At 38.6% G+C, this 24,396-nt stretch overlaps 3 protein-coding genes across 3 annotated transcripts; 2 read left to right on the forward strand and 1 right to left on the reverse strand.

The window, feature by feature from the left end:
- The first annotated feature begins 199 nt into the window (after positions 1 to 199).
- LOC145793983 (uncharacterized) lies at positions 200 to 5,872 on the forward strand. The gene is made up of 2 exons (XM_082876900.1): positions 200 to 2,942; positions 3,021 to 5,872. The coding sequence occupies exons 1-2, from the start codon at positions 200 to 202 to the stop codon at positions 5,870 to 5,872; spliced, it is 5,595 nt and encodes a 1,864-aa protein (XP_082733026.1).
- A 618-nt stretch (positions 5,873 to 6,490) lies between these two features.
- LOC145792201 (uncharacterized) lies at positions 6,491 to 9,034 on the reverse strand. The gene is made up of 3 exons (XM_082872939.1): positions 8,258 to 9,034; positions 7,445 to 8,163; positions 6,491 to 7,370 (listed from the first exon to the last, which is right to left on the reverse strand). The coding sequence occupies exons 1-3, from the start codon at positions 8,856 to 8,858 to the stop codon at positions 6,789 to 6,791; spliced, it is 1,902 nt and encodes a 633-aa protein (XP_082729065.1). The 5' UTR covers positions 8,859 to 9,034; the 3' UTR covers positions 6,491 to 6,788.
- A 5,447-nt stretch (positions 9,035 to 14,481) lies between these two features.
- LOC114292694 (UDP-glucuronic acid decarboxylase 4) lies at positions 14,482 to 24,140 on the forward strand. Its single transcript, XM_028236715.2, has 8 exons — positions 14,482 to 17,124; positions 18,544 to 18,842; positions 20,960 to 21,107; positions 21,247 to 21,326; positions 22,053 to 22,136; positions 22,261 to 22,335; positions 22,996 to 23,088; positions 23,701 to 24,140. The coding sequence occupies exons 1-8, from the start codon at positions 16,821 to 16,823 to the stop codon at positions 23,923 to 23,925; spliced, it is 1,308 nt and encodes a 435-aa protein (XP_028092516.2). The 5' UTR covers positions 14,482 to 16,820; the 3' UTR covers positions 23,926 to 24,140.
- The last annotated feature ends 256 nt before the right edge of the window (positions 24,141 to 24,396 follow it).

Raw genomic sequence — 24,396 nt, forward strand, 5'->3', positions numbered from 1 at the left:
TGACTTTACCATCGGAGGGGTTTCCGACCAAACCCCGGTCGGGCAGCCTCACCGTTTGTTACTCTGTGCAGATCTTCAATTCCCAAAGCCTGCTATTCATCCACGAAGTTCAACCCTTCTTCATAGTGCGGAAATCACCCCCGCACAATTGGCGCCGTCTGTGGGAATACCACTGTTTGCTTCGTGACGACCTCCGGCGATGGGAATCGAAGATACACCCCACTCTGGGCTAGCAGAGAGGACTCCAATGACGGAGAGAACCAAAGATAAGGGTCTGGCATTCCCTCCAGCGCACGATGACCTTATGGACCACGATGGTCAGACACCCAATGCGGCGGAGCGACGCCGTGTCATTGCCGCTGAGACGTCTCAACGCCTTTTTGTTGAAAAAGATCACCGTGACCGCATCATTGACTCAATGGGTTTGGAGATCACTGAGCTTCGTACCCAATTGTTGAAGTTCATGGCGACCCCAGCGGAGCCAAGAAAATCCGTTGGTGGACCATCGCAAAGGAGACATACTCCTCCGTCGCTTCACAAGGAGCACTCCAGTCGTGGCCCTGCTCATAGAGGGCGAAGCCGACCGATTTCGGTGCATAGTGAAGGGGCCAGCAGTAGGACGAACAACCTTAAAAATAACCAACGAGGGAATTCTCATAAAAGGCAAAGGACTGTCAGCCGCCTATCTGGAACCTTTCATTGTCGCCATGACGAGCGGCCGCAAGATTTGAGAAGTTGGCTGAACGATAACAGAGGAGAGGCACGACGGCTATGCAGGGAAGGAGAACGTCGAGGAGATAGGGAGGAGGACCGCCGGCTCAGCAGGGAAAGGGACCAGTTAGATCGGTCCATACACCAACAAGAGCGTCGTGCTCTAGACCGGTTGGTGTCCACCCCCTTCTCCCCAGAGGTAGAAGCTGTAGAACCTCCACGGAAGTATAGCCCGCCGAAATTCATTCTCTATGATGGAAAGACGGACCCTCTGACCCACATCAGCCATTACCGTCAGATGATGTCCCTCTGGAACCGTAACGACGCACTCATGTGCAAAGTCTTCCCCTCTAGCCTTGGAGAACTTGGCCTCCGATGGTTTGACAAACTCCCCAATGGCTCGATTTATGACTGGACGCAGCTCTCGGAGGCGTTCTTAGCCCGATTCGTCTCCAACAGCAGAGTCCCAAAGCAGTTAGATACCTTGTTCAATATCCGAAAGGACAGGAAAGAGACCCTACGCCAGTACGCGCGACGGTATTGGGAGGAGTATGGTGACCTGGAGGAAAATGTTTGCAGTGAACAATTGGCCGTGCTATACTTCAAGCAAGGCCTACCTCCTTCGCACAAGCTAAGACAGTCGTTGACAAAACGACCTGCCTCCACCATGAAGGATTTGAGGGCTCGAATAGAGCAACAAGCTCGCGTGGAAGACGACGCTACTTCAGTACATGTTGCGGTTGCTGAAGAAGAAGTCAGACCGCCTCGACCGCCTAAGACTGAGCAGCCAAGGAGGGATGAGCAGCGCAAGAACTATGGCCAAAGGAACCGCTCCACAGTAGAAAATGAGGAGGAAAGGGCCAAGTCTTATGAAGGCATCACCACCGTCTTCAAAGAGCCAATATACAGGCTCGTCGAGAAACTTAAAGGGGAAGCCTTCTTTGTCTGGCCAGCTAAGATGCCTGGAGACCCTGCTCGGCGCAATCAGACACTGCGTTGCACCTATCATCGAGAGAAGGGACACAAGACGCAGAATTGTAGAGCTCTCAAACAACACTTGGAGGACTTAGTTACGGCGGGACACCTCCAACAATGGATAGACGTTGATAAGACGAGGGAAAAGCAGGGACTCGACCAAGCCCCTCCTGAAGAAAACCATGCCCCGAGGTTGGTCATCAACGTTATCCATGGAATGACTGACCCTGAAAGAGAAAACATAATTCGAGGAGAAATCCAACGTGCCACCCACATTCGACAGGTAATGTCGGTAGGACCTCCTCCTAAAAAGTCCAAGACAGAAGCCAGACCTTCCCAGTTTAACGTCGTGTTCACTGAAAAGGACCTAGAGAGAATACAGTACCCCCATACCGATGCCCTCATCGTTACAGTTGGTGTGGCCAACAAGTTCGATGTGAAGCGAGTCTTGATTGACCAAGGAAGTGCCGCAGACATCATGTATTATGAACTTTTCAAGAAGCTCGGCCTCAGTGAGCAACACCTGACACCTGCCACCTCCCCTTTAGTTGGCTTCAACTCGCAAACAGAATGGCCGCTCGGCCGAATAACTCTGCCTGTCATAGCTAAGTCCAAGGTGGTCTCTGTTGACTTCTTGGTGGTAAACACCCCATCTCCCTACAATGCCATCCTCGGCCGACCTTGGATTCACCAGATGGAGGCAGTTCCTTCCACCTATCACCAACTCGTTCGCTTTCCAACCAAGTATGGAGTAGAGGAGATTCGTGGAGACCAAGTGACAGCCAAACACTGCTTCATTGCCGCCATGAAAACCAAACAAGTCTGCGACCAAGTACAGATGGTAGAAGTACCTGACCAGCCGGTTTTGGAAGACGTCGGCGGAGTGCCGACTGAGAAGATGGTGGAGGACCTAGAGACGGTCTTGGTAGAAGAAGGAAACCCAGATAAGTTCTTCCTGCTCGGCACTTCCCTCACTGTTGGAGAGAAAGAGCAATTACTGGCTCTACTCCGTAAAAACATCGAAGTGTTCGCCTGGTCGGCCTATGACACTCCTGGGTTGGACCCCAACTATGCCTGTCATCGACTCAACGTCCAATTAGGAGCGCGGCCAGTTATTCAGAAGAGTAGACGATCATCCGCGCAACACACCGATGCAGTGATCGAAGAGGTGGACAAACTTTTGGCTGCTGGAGTCATTCGAGAAGTGCAATACCCAAAGTGGCTGTCCAACACCGTCGTGGTGAAAAAGAAGAATGGCAAATGGAGAGTCTGCGTTGATTTCACTAGCCTTAACAAAGCTTGCCCCAAAGATAGCTTCCCCCTTCCACGAATAGATCAACTTGTTGACGCAACGGCTGGACATGAGCGCATGAGCTTTCTAGACGCCTATAGTGGCTACCACCAGATCCCTATGTTCGGTCCTGACCAAGAGAAAACGGCTTTCATCAGCCCTAGAGGCATTTACTGTTACAAAGTGATGCCCTTCGGCTTGAAAAACGCTGGTGCGACCTACCAGCGAATGGTCACCAAAATGTTCAAGGACCAGCTTGGTAAAACAATGGAAGCATACATTGATGACATGGTCGTCAAAAGCAAGTTGGCCGCGCACCATCTAAGGGACCTTGAGCAAGTGTTTGGAATTCTGAAGACTCACAAGCTTCGATTGAACGCCTCAAAATGTGCCTTTGGAGTAGGATCAGGGAAGTTTTTGGGGTATATGGTGACTAGGCGGGGCATTGAAGCCAACCCCGACCAAATCAAAGCCCTCCAAGACCTCGAAGCACCTACAAAGGCTAAAGAACTCCAGAAACTCGCTGGTATGGCTGCAGCACTTAACCGTTTCATCAGTCGGTTATCTGATCGGATGAAGCCCTTCTTCCAACTTCTAAGGAAGAAAACCAGTTTTGAGTGGGGAAGTCAGTGCTCCGAAGCGCTAGAAGATTTGAAGAAGTATTTGTCCTCTCCTCCCCTTCTATCAACACCTGTCGCCAACGAAGAGCTTTTCCTTTACTTGGCTGTTTCTGATCATGCTGTCAGTGCAGTGCTAGTCAGAGAGGATGGGAAGGAGCAAAAACCAGTGTATTATGTTAGCAAGACACTCCTTGATGCCGAAACTAGATACTTGCCATTGGAGAAATTGGCATATGCACTATTAATTGCCTCTAGGAAGCTTGTTCATTACTTTCAAGGACATACCATCAACGTCCTCACTGAATTTCCCCTCAAGTCTGTGTTCAGTCGAGCAGATTTCTCAGGCCGAACAGCAAAGTGGGCGGTGGAGCTTGGAGAGTTTGATATCAAGTTCCAACCTCGAACAGCAATCAAAGCTCAAGTCCTGGCAGACTTTGTTGCAGAATTCACCCCGGGACCAGTTGTTCCCTCCGAAGGGAGCTCGGCTTTGGTCACTATGACTGCCCAGCATAAAGGGCAATCCCCAACCGAAGCATGGAAACTTTTTGTTGGAGACGTATGGAAGCTGTTCGTGGACGGTTCTTCTAACCAAAAAGGGTCAGGGGCAGGAGTTGTCCTTATTTCTCCTGAAGGATTCATGTGGGAACAAGCCATTCGATTGGGCTGGAAAGCCTCTAACAATGAAGCAGAGTATGAAGCTCTACTAGCCGGCCTACGAAGTGCCGAACACTTCAATGCGGAGGAGCTACTCGTCTTTAGTGACTCTCAATTAGTGGTCAACCAACTCTCTGGAGTTTACGAGGCTCGCGATGAGCGGATGGCCACTTATGCAGCACAGGCCAAAAATTTGATCAGAAAGTTCCAAGCCATCAAAGTCGAGAAGATTGGCCGAGAGGGAAATGGTCATGCTGACGCTTTAGCTTGCCTGGGTTCCTCGGTCGACTCCAGAGACGGCCGCAAAATATGGGTGGAATATGTACCCCAACCAAGTATTCAACTAGTCGAAATGGTCCTTTGCACTGACTTGGGCCCGAGCTGGATGGACCCACTCTTGGCCTTTTTGAAAAATGGCACCCTTCCTGAGGACAAAAAAGAAGCGCACAAGACAAGGCATAGAGCTTCTCGGTTTTGGCTCTCCCCATCTGGCAAGCTTTACAAGAAGTCCTACATGGGCCCTTATCTACTCTGTGTTCATCCAAGTCTGGTGGAAGATGTGCTTTATGAGATCCATGATGGAATATGTGGGAGTCACACTGGTGGTCGGTCCTTGGCACACCGAGCGCTAACACACGGGTATTGGTGGCCGCGCATGCAAAAGGAGGCCCAACAGTACGTCCGCAAGTGCGACAAGTGCCAAAAGTTTGCTCCTCTCATCCACCAGCCAGCCAAAGCTCTAACCCCTCTCACCAGTCCTTGGCCATTCGCTCAGTGGGGCTTAGACATTGTTGGACCATTAGCTAGGGGAACTGGGAATAAAAGGTTCTTCATTGCTGCAACTGACTACTTCACCAAATGGGTGGAGGTGGAGGCCTTGTGCAAGATCAAAGAAGCAGACACTAAGAGGTTTGTTTGGCGCAATGTTGTGACTCGATTTGGCATTCCCAGAGTCCTTCTCTCTGACAACGGTACACAATTTGATGGCAAGATCTTCAGGAGATTTTGCGCTGACTTGAGGATAGAGTTCCGAAACTCCACTCCGGCCTACCCACAGGGCAATGGCCAAGCTGAAGCGTCCAACAAGACGATTATTGACGGGATAAAAAAGCGTCTTGAAAAAGCCAAGGGCAAATGGGTGGAAGAGATACCGAATGTCCTCTGGGCTTACCGAACTACTCCTCGTCGGTCAACCGGTGAGACACCTTACTCTCTCACCTATGGGATGGAAGCAATCATCCCTTTGGAGGTTGGCCTTCCTACCATCCGTTCTGAGATCTTTGAGCCAACAGACAATGATGAAGCTATTGCCCAAGCTCTGGACATGGCCGAAGAACGTAGGGAAGCTGCCCTCATTCGATTGGCGGCTTACCAGCAGCAACTCACTAAGAGCTTCAACAAGAATGTGCGTCCAAGGCAATTCCTACCAGGTGACCTGGTACTCAGGAAGGTAATGGATCACAAGAAAGTTCCTGGGGAAGGGAAACTCGGTGCAAACTGGGAGGGGCCCTACAAGGTTACCTCAGCACTTGGCAATGGCGCATACTATCTGGCTGACTTATCGGGGAAGGCAATCCCCAGACCATGGAACGTCGCCAACCTAAAGAAGTACTTCCAGTGATATGATTCTTAGGATGAAATACTTACAGTAATGTATTTCTCAGAACATGCCTTGATGTAATCAAAAGTTACGAGTATCAATGAATGAAAATTTGTTTTATAGTTTGTCCTTATTTACTTGCGTTGTACATTTATGCTCGGTGGAGCAAATTGGCCACGGGTCTTAACTCAAGCCAATCCCGGATGCTCAACCCTTTGGTTGGAGCGGGGTGCCAAGTGGTATAACTTGGTGGAATTTGTGCCAAGTATCGTTACTTAAAGCACGGTCCAAATTCACAATTCGCGCTCGAAGACGGGCAGAATTACACTCTACGAAGGGTTAAATCCCGCCAAAACTTGCCCAAGTCAGGTGGCGGCCGACCAACATGATAAAAAACTTTCACAATTTTTTCTCTACGAAGGCATAAAGCATGGTCTGACCGAACAGACAATCTTCCGAGCCACAAAGCTCATGCTCGGCTGGGGGCATCGACAAACTTACTCAATTTTTTCTAAGGCACGAAGCCTGATCAGACCGAACAGACAGCCTGCTAGGCCACAGAGCCTCTGCTCGGCCGGGGGCAAACATGACATATAAGCAAAAATTGAAGATAAGCAGTTCAACACTTGTGAAAATAAAGGAAAATAAAAGAACGAGTGCATTGAAGTGAAACTTCAATTACAAAAAAGAGTTCGGCCTTACAAAAGAAGAGGTCCACCCGACCGAACTCCAAGATAAATAAAAAAGTACAAGTTGCAAATTCAACACTTGGCAAATGTAGAAGGTACTTCATTACAAAAGGGAGCTCGGTTTGTATCATAGCTTATCCAACCGAACGCTAAAGCAAAACTTGAAGATACTTCATTAACTTCCAAGTTTCATTACAAAAGAACTACTAAAGCAGAAGTACAAGCAAAACTCGAGGCAACCTAACAACTTACTCCTCGCGTTGCTCCTCCTCGTAGTGTCCATCCTCGCGGTGCTCCTCTTCTGTAGGATTGACAGTCTGTCTAACCAAGGAAGAGCTCGGCAGAAAAGGAGAAAGGCCAGAAGGATCAACATCCGTAGCTCCACCTTGGCGAGGCCTCCTCATCCTAACCCTTGCAGCAGTCTTCGAAGGGACTGGGATATCGTCAATATCATAAAGAAGAGAATCCTCTTCCACCTTAGCAGCGCGCAGAGCCCCAGTCCAACCCTTAGTAAAGATCTTGTCCCTCAGCTTCAAAATCTCCTCCGAATAGGTCTTTTCGGCCTCGTCATAGCCCCTCTGTTCGGCCTCGTCCACCATCCTTTGATAATTAGCCTTTAAAGACTTCAAAGCAACATCGGCATCTACAGCCCTCTGCTCGGCCATGAACATTAGTGCTTCGGCCTTCTTCTTTGCATCTTCCATCTTCTTTATATCCTCTCCGGCCGCCTTCAAGGACATATCAGCATCAGCCAACATGTTGATCGTCTTAACCTTCTCTTGCTCCTCACGATGCCGCCTTTCATCCATGATGTGCATCCTCTGAATGCACTGCACCAAACCAAAATGTCATATTCTCAACAACCAAATTTAAGTGAATGACAAAGACATAAAAGAAGACTTACTGCGGTTAGCATCTGCACCGAACCCTTGATCAACACGTCGCTTGAAATGTTTTGCTCCGCCATATCCAAAGGTAGCAGCAATGTCTTTGATAAGTCAAAGGCCAAGTCGCTTGAGTAGATTGTGCTGTCCGATGTAGTGATTGCTCGGCCGTTATGCTCCAAGGGAGGCACCCATTCTTCAACTGAGCCCTGCTCATGAGAACCCCCAGCAACTTCTTTACCTTTGGACCTCTTCCTCTTTGAGGCCCTATCAGCGGGAAGAGCAAGAGTAGCAACGGGAGGAGGAGGAACAACAACATCCTTTTTTCCACCCTTAGACCTCTCCATCGGTGGAGAGGAAACTCGTGTGTCGACCGTCGAAACAGCTAGGAGGTCCTCATCATCAGATCCAAAGACTAAGGCATCAAGATTGAGCTTTTGGCGACGAGCCATTTCGCTTGCTAAGTCTGGCGACGGAGAGTAGCCTCTACTGAGTGATCCACTTGATGAACAAACGACAGCGGAAGAGGAAGCTCCAGCAGTTTGGCCAACTTGTTCTTCGGTTTCAATCTCAAGTGAGTCCCTCGAGAAGTTGTTTACTTTGGGTTTCCGTTGGAGGACATGTCTGTAAGTTCGCACATAGTTAAGCAAATGCGAGGCCGACCGATCTTCGTACCTTAGTGCAACTTTGATATCCCTCGGATGCTCTTTCTCTGGCCTCCTTTTTAGCTTCTTTGAACCTGCAAAGTACGAACAATAACACTTTAAAAAAAAAAAAAAAAAAATCACAGGCGATAAGCAAATAGATAAAAGGAAGCTACAATAAAGAATGACCTGGGTGGCCGTTCTCTCGTGGAACCCGCTTCGATCGGCCCACCTCCTCGGCCGCAAACTCCCAATTACCTCCGACTTGAAGGAAGTCAGAGCAATGCTTGTCATTATCAGGAAGTTCAGTAACGAGTTGGAGGTCCAACGACCGAACTTTGACATAATAGTTTTTACCGCCTTTATTACGACACAAGGAGTAGCAATGAAGGATATCCCAAATACCCAAGTCCAAGTCTAAGAGGTCGTTTAAGACCGAGACACCGTTTATCACTCTAAGTGTGTTCATTGATATTTGCATTGGTGTAAGTTCAAAATAAGAAAAGAATCGACGCAACAAAGGGTTCAACGGAAACCTAACACCTCCCTCTACGATGGAGGCAATTGAGAAGGGCATTGTGGTGCTTGTACACGACCGATCCGCGTCAACCGCCGCCAATGTCAATGTGACATCATTGGGAATGTTGTATCTTCGGCGGAACTCATCCATTCCTGCCGGAGTGTCCACTAGGTTCCGAAACTTACCCATTGGAGGTGCGACGTTCCACCAAACAACTACACTAAGGATGAATTGCAAGGTTGGAGGTACAATGGCTGACCAAGCAACCATGTGCTAAACGACTCTCAGCGTTACACTTAACCAAAAAAGTAATGGTGAAGGTGGAAAGGAAATACATGGGTTCTACGACTTACAGTGTCAAAATCAAGGGGAACTTGATGGCGAGCCTCTCCGATGAAGCAGTCCCACTGTGGCAACCAAGAGAAAAATTATGAGTTGCAAAAAAAAAAAAAAAAAAAAAAAAAAAAAAAAAAAAAAAAAAAAAAAAAAAGAAGAAAGATTAAACAAAATATATATATATATATATATATTTATACATGTATTTTTTTTTTTTTTTAAATAAATAAATAATAATAATAATAAAAAACAAAGAGTCAAATGTGGAACCTCATGCAGACAGAAATTATTTCGAATCAGTTTCATACGATAGTGAAGGAGATGGGGAGAGCACTTGATATATTACCTCTGAGCTTGCTTGATCTAACTGCAGACACTAAAGAGCAGATTGAGCTCCTTCATAAGCAAGCGAAAAGAGTCCAATTGTTTGTTGATACAAGGGAGATTCAGAGAAAAGAGGAACTTCTCCAAGTTATGGCTGCAAACCACGAGAGGAACAGCAAAAACAAGGGTCATTGATGCAAGCTCTCAATTTTCTAAGGAGGAGTTTGGAATTTATAGAAAAAGAGCTGGGGGTCAAGTTATCAGATTATTAAATTTCAAAATTGCTTTACAGTTCCAAGAAAAAGAAAGATGTAAGAGCAAAACCAAGGTCAGACTCTTTTTCCGAAAATGGGACCTGTTATTCCTGGAGGCAAAAAGTGAGGCAGCAAGGAAATGGGAAGAATGGGTCTGGAAATCCAAATTTCTAGAGTGAGAAAGTATTAAACAAAGTGGGTTTGCTTGTTTTCATTAACAAATTCTGAAATGGGCTTGCCTTTATGTCATGTTGACAGCCCCCAAACTAGTCAAATGTGGACACGTGATGGCTCGACAGTCGGAGTAAGGACGTTAGTCGGGGCCGAGCTTGAGGTTCGGTGGCAAGGCCAAGATCATGGACGACCGAGCTGCGATGCTCACGGACGGGTCGGCCGAAGTATTTTAGACCGAGCTATAGGGCACTTGAAATAACGATAAGTGCGAAGTTAACCCAGCTCCGAACTTTCCAGGTGAGCCGTGCAAGGAAGTTGAGTGTCCGAAACCTCACTAGGCAACTCTGTCAAACCAGCGAGCAAACAAGTTCAGGAAGTAGTTCCCTAGTACGAAGAAGATAAGCAAACTAAGTCGTAGATGCGCCGACCGATCTGATGACAACGAAGGCAACAGAACAAGAATGAATCGAGCATAAATTGGAGATCACCGAGCAGCGTGAAAGCTGGTGCGAACCAAGCTACGGAGTAACGACAACCGACCGAACTCATTCGTCGATGACAACGAATCAAGCTAGCGACCGAGCTGCGAATTTGGTGGGTTGTTCTTCTAAGGCCGACCAACGGCAAACCCATAGTCGAGCAACAATCCAGCCGGGCTGAAGTGTACGGGACTCATAAATTGGCCCAACGTTTTGATATGAACAATGGGCCAAGCTCGTACCGCGCACGACCTCGGCTGACCGAACAGGCCATGGCAACTTCGAACTACAAACGGAAGTTACACTCTGTGATGATTAAATAACAAAGGCCACGGAAGAAATAATCTGCTGGATATGACAAGGGATGACCACCGAACAAAAAGATAGGATGGAGCATGACCGACCAAGCATTGAGCATCATTTTTTCATTCCTTAAATGGGACCGAGCAGACAAAGAAAACTTCACTTTTTCATTGGAGCATGTTAGACAATTAGTGCAAGAGAGTGATCAGTACGTGGCCTACCAAACATTCCCATAAGCAAACTTGCAAAATTTGATTTGGAGTATCAAGTTTGTAGGGCCCACATCTATCTCACCAAGTGCAAAACAATACCAAGTACCCAGCAAATAATTTTTGCATGTTATTACCATGCATGGCAATGGTATTGTTCGGCCCAGTTGTCCACCTTTAGGAATATATGTATATATATATCCTCAAAAAAAAAAATATATATATAATATATATATATTTATACATGTTTTTTTTTAAAAAAAAAAAAATAATAAAATAAAATAATAATAATAGTAAAAAATAAGAAATAAAAAAAAAAAAATAAATAAATTTCGTGTATACATATATATTTAATAAAAAATAAAAAATAAAAAAAAAATTTGTGGATATATATATGTATATATATTTTTTTTCAAGTCAAGCAGTGACGCTCAGCCGACTGAAGGAGCACCAAGCCAGACAATTACAAGGCTAGTGATGACACATTTGGTTTAGGGGCACAACCGAGCTACAAAACATTGGGCAGACGCATGCGTTAGACCGAACAATAATTTTTAATCCAGCTCATGGAGCTCAAATTAAGTTGTGTTCACCCAAACTTCGAAGTTGGTGACAGAATTGGCTTCCGCTTCGCCAAACGTAAGCGCAAGCCAGGGGGCAAATGAAGTGGGTGAAAATTAATCAAGTCTTGGTGCTAGGCCCAATGCAATACTCACTCCAAGATGGAGCTAGGTCGGACCTCAGACCTATGGCCAACACTTGCGCCGAAGCAAGACAATCACAGGAGTTCGGCCCAATGTACGAGCATCACTCAAAAGTGGGCCGAGCAACATGGTGGACCTTCTGGATGGACAGAACCACTCCGAAGTGGGTTGAGCAACATGTTGGACCTCCTGGTTGGACAACCGTTCTAGAGTAGACCAACTTAGAGAAGGCCAATTCACTGAAGATCTTTCTTGGGTCCACTAGAGACAAACAACCCTGCTCCTCCCCCTCTGTATGAACAGAACGTGGAGACATGGAGGCGCAGAGGGACAAGGTGCATATATGACAGACCTGCATCTGAATGACAGGCGGAGTGGTCGTCCTCCTCCAATGAGAGATGTCCGCTAATGAGACAAACAAAACAGACCTGCACCCGAGTGTCAGGCGGAGTGGTCGTCCTCCTCCAATAGGAGACGACCACGAATAAGACACATTGGACAGATGGCGGAGAGAGAAGGACTTGAACGACAAACAACCTTCTCCTATAAAAGGTGAACACTATTCACTCTCAAGGGATCCGAAAAATACACACACTTAACACATATACACCCATTCTCTCTTTTTCCTCTCCCTGAGTCCCTGACTTTACCATCGGAGGGGTTTCCGACCAAACCCCGGTCGGGCAGCCTCACCGTTTGTTACTCTGTGCAGATCTTCAACTCCCGGAGCACGGTGTTCGTCCACGAAGTTCAACCCTTCTTCATAGTGCGGAAATCACCCCCGCACACTATTCATATTAATTTGGCTAATCAATGATATATGTTTTCATTGCTAAAATTTAACACACAAATTCCTAGGGTGGGTTCTCAAAAAAAAAAATTCCTAGGGTGAGGCTGCTAATGCCACGAAATTTTTTACCGATTTTTTTATCCTCTTTTACCTTAGGGCATCCACAATGGGATGGCTAAAAAAGTGTATTAAGGTGTGTGTTAGAACATCTCCAACGATTTATCAAAATTTTCATCAAATCTAAGTAAAAAAGTAACTTTTTTCTCATTCTGATACGGAGGGCTCCAATGGTTCATCAAATTAAATTTTCATCAAATCTGCGTCGGGACAACCGGTTGGTTGACCGGCCGGTCGATCGGTGAAGGCAATTTTTTTTTTTTGAATTGTTTGAACCTTTTCAGTGAACTGTTTGAATTTTTTTTCGGGACGACCGGTAAGGCAAATTTTTTTTTTTAAATTGTTTGAATTTTTTTTTTTGGAACTGTTTGAACCTTTTAGTGGTCGATCGGCTGGTCGACCGGTTGGTCAATGCCAACGGTCAAGAACAATGATTTGGTGAAATGCTGCACCTGTTTTCATTTTGGTGAAAGGTTTGGTGAATTCTTGATTTGATATCGATTTGGTGAAACCGTTGGAGCTAAAAAAAGTGACTTTTTCACCAAATTTTAAATTTGATGCTAGGTTTGGTGAAGCGTTGAAGATGGTTTACTATGACAAAAAGTAATAAAAGTAGGGCTCAAAAATGTTTGTTAAGATGTGTTAAGAGTTTGTTAATTTTAGAGAATGAGTGGTGGTGCAATGGATGTGTTAAGGGGTGTGTTAAGGTGTGTTTTAAATATATATATATATATATATGTATATAATAAATAAAATAAATAAATAATTTAGTTTAATCAAAAATTTCAAGCCCAAAAGTAAATTTCAAGTCTAAAAAAAAAAATCCCAACGAGTTAAAAAAAAAAAAAAAAAAATTTGCCGTTGACCGGTCAACTGGTAACACAAAAAAAGGCTCCCTTTCCCTAGATAAAACGCTTGCTGCAGATAACAAATAACTTAACAACTGACATTAATACACAGTATTAACACACACGTTAACAGATCTACTGCAGCACCAAACAACAAATGTTGGTAGCTAAAATTTAATAACTGACACTAACATTATCCTTAGCAGCTCCACTGTGGATGCTCTTATCTCCCTCACCTAATCAAAATATTGCAATAACTCAATTTTTTTTTTAAAAAATATTTAATCTAAGGGCAAATTACATATACCCCCTTGAGGTTTGGCTAACTTACAAATACTCTCATGAGGTTTGAGAAATTACAAATTCCTCCCTGAATGCTATATTTGCATAACAAATTAGGGGGTAATTTGTTATGAAATTTAAACCTCAGGGGGTAAATTGTTATAAAAATGCAAACCTTAGGGGGGCGGGATGTAATTTCCGAAACGTCAGGGGGATATCTGTAATTTAGCCAAACCTCAAGGGAGGTATATGTAATTTGCCCTTAATCTAAACATGAAATTAGAAATAAATGGATTAGGAAATATCTAATTAGATGCGTTGTAAACATTATGTCGTTTTACCCAATTTTTCTGAAGGAAAATTCTAGTTATATATATATATATATATATGTATATTCTCATTTTTTATTAAATTTTCTTACTATTTTAGGTATGAGTGAGTCCCACATGCATTTATTAATGTGGGTTTTATTAACTTATGTCTAAGATTGAAAAATTAGAGTAGGAAATGTGATTATTTATAGCGTAAATTTAAGTGGACAGATTTTTGTAGAATGAGAAATGTAAAGAATGGGACGGAAATGTAAGACGGTGTAGGGATTTGCCATTAGTTTCATATCTGCATTCTATTCTATGAAAATTATCTGCGTTCATAACCCAGTTGTTATGTATAGCATTTTCACGTATGGGAGTGGCTATTAGGCTTCGTTTGGGAACCCTTCTTTTTAGTTAAAAAGTCAAAAAATTATAATTAGTTAAAAAGTCAATAATCCATACCAAAAAGTGAAAGATTCTCTTTTTTCTCTATTTTTTGCATATTTTTTCGTAAAAAGTTAAAAAGTCATTCCAAACATACTAATTTTTTTTAGCTCATATTTTAGTCAAATAGTTAAAAAATTATTAAATTAACCTGTTTCCAAACGATAGTTTTACATTTGTATTTTATTTTGTGAAATTTTTTTATGTTAATAACACAACTGTTAATATATATAACATTGCTCTTTGCTAAAACATATTGTTGTTGGGTTACAGGACACACAACATAGCTTAAGGAGGATTTTGGTCCCAAATGAGTTGGCTTCATCTCTGATTCTTATATCTTTATTTTAAATGACGTGTCAACTTCTTAATTAATAGAGCCAAATGCTTATTCCAATCATTGAGTAAAGATGGATGCAGCCAAAGGTTTTATCCAACTATTTGGTCTATCACAGTAAAATAAAAAATGAAAAATCTCCACTCATAATTAATTGTACAAACAGAAAAAAGAAAAAGAAAATGAAAATGATTGTACTAAAATTATTAACTTTGTTTGGTTTTTGTTTTCAGAATTCACTTCTCAAAAAATTTTACTTTTTTGTTTTCACTGAATTTTTAAAAATATTTTAAGTATTTTTTTTTAATTTTTAGACACACCTAATATAAATACACTTAAAAAGTATAATATTTGTGATTTTTTTTTTAAAAAAATTCACTAAATACAAAAAAAAAAATGAAAATTCAATATATTTTTTATATTATACTATTTAGATACATTTAAGTAAAATGCATCTAAAAAAGTAAAAAATTAATTAAAATTTTAAAAATATTTACTAAAATCAAAAAAATATGAAAAAAATAAAAAAATCTAATTTTCAAAATACTAAATTTAGAAAATTGAAATCAAATATACTGATTATTTTTAAGAAATTTCGATTACCCAATGTACTCTACCTTTTCAAATAAGATATTATCTCTTTCTTGTTATAAGGTAAAAACAATGTTCAGATACATGGTAAGAAGAAAGCTATTTTCGTACCTTTGCTCTCTCTCTCTACTATTTGGTCTGATCATTTGACTTGGGAATAGTAATAAAAAATAAACCAGTTTGGAATCTTATTACAAGTAAAGATATGTGCACATATTTTATACTTGAATATACTTACAAAAAACATGTCTTGAATGATTTTGTGTTATTAAGACCTCGTTTGGCAAGAGGCTATTTTAGTCAATTAGCCAAAAAGTTACTAAATTAGTCAAAAAATCAACAACTCATACCAAAAAGTCAAAGATTCTCTTTTCTCTCTACTTTTTGCACATCTTTTTGTAATTAGTCAAAAAATCATCCCAAAGATACAAGTTTTTTTTACCTACCTTTTTAGCCAAATAACCAAAAAGTTACTAAATTAGCCTGTTCCCAAACGAGGCCTAAGATTCAACTCTTAGAAAGCTCACTTCTTGAATAAATCTTTCATATTAAAGTTTCTTGTTTTTTTTTTTAATATTACAAGAAATGCTTGAAATTCATAATTTAAATTTCATAAGTCATTCGGTTGGACTTAATTTCTGAAAATTAAATTTTTGTTTTTTGGAACAAGTGACAAACTAAAAGTTGATGTACAACTTGTTAAATTATTGTAAATAAAATTTTGAAACAAAAATTGTAAGTCTTAATATTTTTCCATAACATTACTAAGAAAAAAATAATTATTCTACAAGCATGAAATTCGAACAATTAAACATAAAAATTTTCACATGATGCGGATTTACACATTTTTTTTATTTAAATTTTTATATTAAAGAATAGGAGACTTAAAATGTTGTACATCTAACACTAAGGTTTCGTTTGGGAAATGGGTTGGCTTTTTGATTTTTTTTTGACTATTTTAGCTTAAGGTTAAAAAGTTTGATTTGGGAAGTGGGTTGACTTTTTTGATTTTTTTTGTGAGAGAAAGAATATAATGATTATAGGTTAGATGTGATGTTTTATCTTATTAAATTAAAAATTTTATTTTATTTTTTGTGACTATGTTAGTCCCAAACCCACCCCAACTATCTTCCCAAACAAAACCTAAGTTGGGATTAAATGTTCACATCATGTGGGGAAATTTGTGTCTTGTGATACGATTATGGGATAAAAGCTATTTTTTTAACTTTTAATTTTTCTATTTTTTTTATACATTTTACTTTCTTCCCATAAACAAAAAGTTCACATTTTGATTTTTTCTTAAATTCTTTTTTAAAACAATATGTAAAAATTGTGAGAAATGATAAAATTTAAAATGAGTTAAAAGTTAAAAAGTGACTATTGATTCATCTCAAAAATCCTATGTCCTATGTGTATTAAAATTATTAAGAAGAAAATGACATGTTTTCGTAATTAAAACCAAACTTTGCTGGTATTCAAGAGAGAGCGAAATGGCTTTAAAACGATGAGGACAACGACGATGATAATAGCATAATAAACAAATCACCAGTCACGCGCCGGAGAGCGATATCGCGGCGAAAATTCATGCAAAAGCCTCTTACTCTGCACCTCCCAACTCTTCCCTTTGAGTCTCTCTCACACCTCTCTCTCTCTCTCTCTCTATTATCTCTCTCTCTCTCTCTATATATATATATATATATATGTGCGTGTATATGTGTGTGTATATATGAATTCTCGAATCGACGAAGGAATGAAAATGGAGACTGAGTTGATCCGTGAAGGCGACGAAGCAAAACGTCGAAATTCGGTCTCCGAAACCAACCGCATTGGCTATATTTTCCGAGACCAGCGGCTCGTCTTCGCTTTGATCGGATTCGCCGCTGCCGCCATCTTCTTCAGCGCCACCGCTTGGCCTGCTTCGCCACCGCATGTGGTGCAGATCGCTGACTCGTTTCGCCAGGACGAGTCCACTCACCTGCCTCGCCGGGTCGCGTACGAAATACACAGCGAGTTGGGACGTGTCAACGCAGGTGACTAAAATTGTGTTTGGTTTGAGTTTTTTATATTAAATTTTTTAAAAATTCAGTTTTTTAATTTTCGTATTTTTTATTTTTAGTGAATATTTTTAAAATTTTAAATATTTTTTTTACTTTTTTAGATGCACCTTATTTAGATGTATCTAAAAAATAAAAAATTTGTGAAAAAATATTTTTAAAAATTAATAAATGCATAAAAATACTAAATTCTCGTTTTTTTTTTTTGTATTTTTGATATTTAGTGAATTTTTAAAAGGTTTCTTTCGCAAATTTTTTACTTTTTAGGTATACTTATGTTACATATGTCTAAAAAGTAAAAAAAATTGATTAAAACATTAAAAAATTCAGTAAAAACAAAAGAACAAAAAAAAAATAAGAAAGTAAAATTTTCTGAAAAGAATTTTTGAAAAACTCTAACCAAACATGTTATTGTCAAATTAATCCCTTAATTTTTTTAAAAATTATTTTAAGTAGAAATTGAAAAGTTAGATTAGTTATATTTTCGTTTGTTAAACAATCGTCATTCATATTGTAAATCCACATTTTGTATATCATACAGAATTTCGATCTAAATTAACCTAAAAGTCGGATTTTGGAAGATATAAAATAATAGATTAGAAATCAGGTCCATCATTTTTTTTACCATAAATGTATACTTTCATTTGAGCTATATTACTTTATTCTTGAAAAATTATACTTCTCCCGTCTCAAAATATTAATCTCTTTCTATTTTTTATTATTCTAAAATATTAGTCACTTTTTTATAATCAATGACTAAAATAACATGAATTTCCTATTTTATCGTTCTTTTAAATTCATTAGCGCTGTATTTAGTTAGAAAATTTGGGAAGAAAAATAAAAAAAAAAGGTAAAATGTGATACTTACATTTCATCTAGGTTCATACACGTTGTTTCTTTTATTTTTTAAATCTCCCAACTAAACACAAGCTAATATTAATATTTTTAAAGTGTGATAATTATACCACAGAAGAGTACTTTTGAAAGGTTAATATTTTTGAAGAGTAATAATAATACTATATAAAAAATTAAATTCTCTAAAAATAACTAATATTTTGAAACAGATAGAGTAATTACTATTTTTTTTGGCAAAACAATTTTTGAAAATTTATTGACATGTATTCCATTGTTACTGATAACTCTATGATAGTAATATGCCTGTCGGTTTGTGTAGAAATTAATTTGTGTTAATAAAATAATTTACGTGATGTATCAATTTAACCGTTATTGAGTTCCATCAATTATGTATTATTATTTTAAAAACAATATAAAAACTATCAATTAATAAATATTATGAATTTTATTTAAATAATTTTTTTTTGGTTCTTGATTATTGTGGGGCATCTTGGAAAAGCAACCATGAACTATTTTGGATATGGAATAATGAATTTTCAGGTGGAAAGATACCATTGGGGTTGAAGAAGAAGAGTTTGAGGATAGTGGTGACGGGTGGGGCCGGGTTTGTGGGAAGCCACCTCGTGGACCGTCTGATGGAGAGGGGGGATAGCGTGATCGTAGTTGATAATTTTTTTACGGGTCGGAAAGAGAACGTGATGCACCACCTAGGGAACCCAAGGTTCGAGCTCATAAGGCACGATGTGGTCGAACCCATCCTGTTGGAGGTGGACCAGATCTACCACCTGGCTTGCCCTGCCTCGCCTGTTCACTACAAGTTCAACCCTGTTAAGACCATTATATCCTTTTTCCTTTCTTCCCTCTCATTTCACTTCTTTCTATTTTTGTTCAACGATATTTGGATTTTAAATAGCTGTTCTTGGGTAGATCAAAATATTTTTTAAAAACATGTTTTTTTGGAATGATGGAAAGATAAGGCCTCTTTTGGAAAAGATATTTTAGTTAACGGTCACTAAAAAAAAATCAATTATTCACTTTATCTTTTTATACCTATTTTCGTAAAAAAATCAATTTTCAAAATAAGTCACTAATAAATTTTTATTTTGGTTCATTCACTTTTTTTAGTTCTAATAATCAACTTTTTACACTTTAAATCACATTGTAATGTCACTCTTTTGTCCATCTAGTGTTAATAAGTTGTAATTGATCATTTCATACATTTTCTCTTCTGATTAGCATGTTTACACATTTATTAAAAGTTATTTTTACCAAAATCTTACTTTGGCCTCTCTTTTAATTTTTGTCAACTTTATTAATGGTTGATTTACAATTTGAGTTCAAAGAACTATTTGAAAGTAAAAGAATAAAATGAGATTTTAAGGTCTCGTTTGTCAACTATACATTTTAGTTAAAGAGTCACTATAAGTTATCGCATCACTCTTTCTACTTTTCTGCACATCTTTTCGTAAAAGTAAAAAAATTACTAAAATAACTTGTTCTCAAACGAGGCCTAAATATAATTAATTCAAAATAAAATGATACTAGTTAATGTTTTTGGACTTTTTATTTTTAATATTAGATGATGCTATTGTTTTGATATTTTATTTGATAATTTTTTGATGAATAAGGGGGAAAAAAAGAAAAAATTAATGAAACATATCTTTCAAACTTTGTGTAATAAGAAAGGTCAAAGATATTTTTTTTATTAGTGGAAGTCTCTTAATGAAATTTTTCTATATTCATATCAGAGAAATTTTAAAATTTCTCTGTGTCGGGACTAAAATTTCTTTGAAACTAAATTTTTTTGAGTTGAATTTTTTCTATGAATATGTTGAGAGATTCTAACTATTATAAAAATATTATATATCTTTTATTTTATAAAATTTTAATATAAAAAATTTAAATAAAAATTCTTTTAAAAAAAAAGAAGAGAAAGTAGTGTCAAGTAATTTCTATTTGTAAGGTTCAAAAACATCTGTCCTTCCACATGGGAATGTCCTGCAAATTAAAAAGTCAATAGGCCCGCCCCCGTACAAATTTAGCAGTGCCTACCCCAGTGAATAATAAAGGTGGTTTTGAGAACGGCCCTGCTGGAGACGCCCAGCAGGAGAGACCCCAGCACCCCTCACCTTCACGTGGGGGGCTGGTAATGGCCGAAAATCAAAAAAAAAAAAAAAAAAAAAAAAAAACAGTTTTTTGGGTCAATAGGAGAAGACCCTCAGCACCCCAGCTGGGGTCTAAGGCATTTTTCTTTTGAGAAATTGGTCAAAGTTAATATTTTAATTTAAAAAAAAATATATATAAAAAAATAGAGAGAGGATGTGAACAAAAATATATTGAAAGTTAAAAAGTTGAATTTTAACCATATTCTCAAAATAGCTCAAAATTTGACATGACCTCTCTTATAATAAGCTTATAAAAGTGTTGAATTTTGGTTAGTGATTAGGCGTTTTTGAGAATTTGTTAAAAAGTTAATTTATTAATTAAAAATAAATTAATAAAAAGTTAATGTTAAATTTTTTTAATTAGTTTATCATATTCATAATTTTTTAGATTTGTTAGAGTATTTCAAACGACTTAATTTTTTTTAACCAAATGAACTTTTTTTAACTATGGTAAATTTACTTATTAATATGCCAAATGAAACCTTAGAATTGTGAAAGTATGAAAATTGAGCTTGGGTATGCATTTTGATTTTTGAAATTCTGTTTCTTGTGTTTCTGCAGAAGTTAAAGTTTAATATTATTACACCAATATTTCCCTATATTCTATGCATACATGTATATAATTGCAAAATTCTAAACTTATTTAATGTAATTTCATGCAAACTAAGAACAAATATAATTAAAAACAAGAAATTTAAAAAAAAAAAAATTTAAATGCAAATAACCATATGATGTTGAGTTGAGACTTTGAGGGTCCTTGATTTTATGAAGTTGGTATTGATGGGGTTTACAAGACAAATGTGGTGGGGACAATGAACATGCTAGGACTAGCAAAGAGGATTGGTGCGCGGTTCTTGCTGACCAGCACCAGCGAGGTGTACGGTGATCCTCTCCAACACCCCCAGGTCGAGACCTACTGGGGCAATGTCAACCCAATCGGTGAGTCAACTCACTCTCCACAACTCGGCGACTGAACTTGTCTGACATCAGGAGGGTATTTTTGGTATTTCAATAATGCGCAGAAAGTAGAATCTGACCCATGTTGTTTTTGTCGGGTTTGGGGTTGGGCTCGGGCCAGGTGTTCGGAGCTGTTATGATGAGGGAAAGCGTACTGCTGAGACTTTGACCATGGACTACCACAGAGGACTTGGCATTGAGGTTTTTGAGTATTGATTTACCTTTTTATTCCTTTCTATAGTTACAAATATGTCCCAAAATGTACCAATTGTAAGATTCTGGCCACATTCTACCATTGAAGTACATTATTAAAAATAAAAAAGACAAGAATTTTATAAAATTCTTGACCAAGGATAAAGTAGCATTGTTATAATTTATATGATTCATTCTAAAGTGATGTAGATCAATATTTAAATTAGGGTCGTTGACAATTGAAAAACGTGATTGCAAATGAGACAAGGGCCACTTCCTTAAAAAAAAGGTGAACTACAATTAGCTTTGGGAGAATGGTTTTAGGGTGGGATCTAAATATTATATTTGTATGTACATTTTACATTAACTACATTATAAAATATTTGCCTTAATTTTATTAGATGAAGAAGGACCCCAAACATGATGTTGTTAGTCCTTTGTAAAACACCAATTCAAATAAATACCCAAATATGATTTTTAGATATAATAATAATAAACAAATATTGAGTACAACAATGATGGGATAGTCTCACTGACTAATAAAACAGTAAATGCAATTCAATAGATATTTTTATCTCCCACTAACCTCATCATGTAGCCTTCTCATTAATTAATAACACCACCACATGTTATATTCAACATTTACTCAATAATAAATTATGCATTGCTTTGACCAAAAGTGTTATCATTACTTTCAATTGATGAAGTTTAGGTATGTTTTGATGGGCTTTGCAGGTGAGGATTGCTAGAATTTTTAACACTTATGGACCACGTATGTGCATCGACGATGGCCGTGTCGTTAGCAATTTCGTCGCCCAGGTGTATTTTTTATATGCCCCTCTTTTACATTTTCCTGATTATTGAACAATACAATGTTTTTAAGATAGTTTCATGTTGTTGTAGTATTTGTGTTCATTGATTTTTAATTGTAATGGACATACAGGCATTAAGAAAGGAGCCATTGACTGTTTATGGGGATGGCAAGCAAACTAGGAGTTTCCAATACGTCTCTGACTTGGTAATTAGTCTTTTTAGGAAATGCTTATGATGTTCTTTTCCCTACCATGTTCTAGTTATTCATGGTCAATATGTTTTGAAAAATGACACTCGCTTTAGTATTTTCTATTTTTTAAAATACTTTCTTAAAAGAGTAGCTATGATGTTTTAAGAAAGGAAAAAACTGTGATTGTTTTGTTGAAATGCTTAATATCATTTCTCCTTTTTGTGGTTGTGGGGTAGGGGGAGGAGGGGAGTGTAAGATGTAGGGGAAGGATGGTGGTTACTTTTTTGTTTTGTTATTGGTAACGAGGGTATCTGAGACTTTGTCGTGATTAATCACTTAGATATATGTAGTTTTTCCGTCTCACACATACTAGTAATTATTGAACACAAGCCTTAGAGTTGAGCATTTCATGAGATTTGAACTTGTGTCCTATATCTTTTGAGGCTTTTATCATGGCTTAATTTCCCAATCGATTAATTCCCAAGGATTGGGTGGTGGTTGGGTTGTGGGGTAACCTTCTAAATATCTTGTCCTCTCATATTATTTTGTCACTAAAATTAATTAGAGGTGTTGGGGTTGTGGGGTAAACTTCTGAATATCCTGTACTAGTATACTCTTCGTTTTATTACTAAAATTAATTAGAGATGTTGTGTCGTGTCTGTACCTGATGAACAGGTGGAGGGCTTGATGCGATTGATGGAAGGGGAACATGTTGGTCCTTTCAATCTTGGCAACCCTGGTGAATTCACCATGCTTGAACTTGCCCAGGTAAATTGGTTCTTGAATTATATATTCACATTCTCATCAATTTCACAAATTTATTCATATATTGTTGGAAGAACAGATATGAAATTTAAATCAGCAGAAAATAATGCAATCTGAACCATGTTGTGGTCACCATGCATTTTTAGGAACTTAATGAAGCATCATTACATTATCATCAAATATTCATAATGAATTGATGTTGTTGAAGCAATCATCACCACCATTCTATTATGGAAAAATCGATTTTTCCAGATTTTTTTACAGATAAAGAATTCATGACCAGAGTGATGGAACAACGAGTGACATTTTCTTAAAATTCAAGCTATTTTGATGACCCTTTTCTGCTGAAGTGATAAAATCAACATTTACCTTTTTTTGTATTGATTTTCTTTACATTTTCTTGGGGGGTATAGCATTACTATTATATTATATATTTGATGAAATTCGATTGGTATTTTCTACATGGATGTTGCCCATATTTTTTGTATTGCATTGAATCAATTTGTAGTACAATGCATGTATGAAGCCTATATCCATTTCCCCATCTATTATTTGATGAACAAATAAAAAAAAGAGGCACAGTGTTTATGAATCATGTTGGACTGGTTGGTGCAGGTGGTACAAGAGACCATTGATTCAAATGCAAAGATAGAGTTCAGGCCGAACACAGAGGATGACCCCCACAAGAGAAAGCCAGACATTTCAAAGGCCAAAGAACTTCTCGGGTGGGAGCCGGTTGTCTCCCTCCGGGACGGCCTTCCTCGCATGGTTTCTGACTTCCGACAACGCATATTTGGTGACGAAAAGGGCAGTGGCGCCACGGGTATGTCCTCAGCATAGATTGACAAAAACCAAAGGGCGCAGTGAGGAAGAAAGTAGAAAGAGGCAAGGGTAGAATATAATAAATGTTTTAAAACAACTATATTTATTGTCTCTCTGTCACTTCCTTTTCACAAATAAATGTCCCAAAACAAAGAGGGAAAAAGAAGAGATGTTTTTGTGGAGTACTATATATATGTTTCTTTCTATAGAGTTGGAGATATTCATTTTTTACATTTGTAGATTGTCTTTCTATTATGTAATTTGTTTTTATCTTTCATTTTCAATATTATAAGATCTGTTATTACTTAACAACGGTGTATTTAATATTATAAGAACTGTTGTTACACAACAACGGTATATTTTAGGATAACAACCGTTGACTGTAAATCATAATTTCATGTTATCTCAAACATTAACATATTTTGATACCACTTTCCATGATTTTTATTGGGGATATATATAGTAGTCTTCCTAGATATGCATCATCTG

The sequence above is a fragment of the Camellia sinensis genome, chromosome 6 (genome assembly GCF_055761805.1).
Source record: "Camellia sinensis isolate YWXY chromosome 6, ASM5576180v1, whole genome shotgun sequence".
Lineage (NCBI taxonomy): Eukaryota > Viridiplantae > Streptophyta > Magnoliopsida > Ericales > Theaceae > Camellia > Camellia sinensis.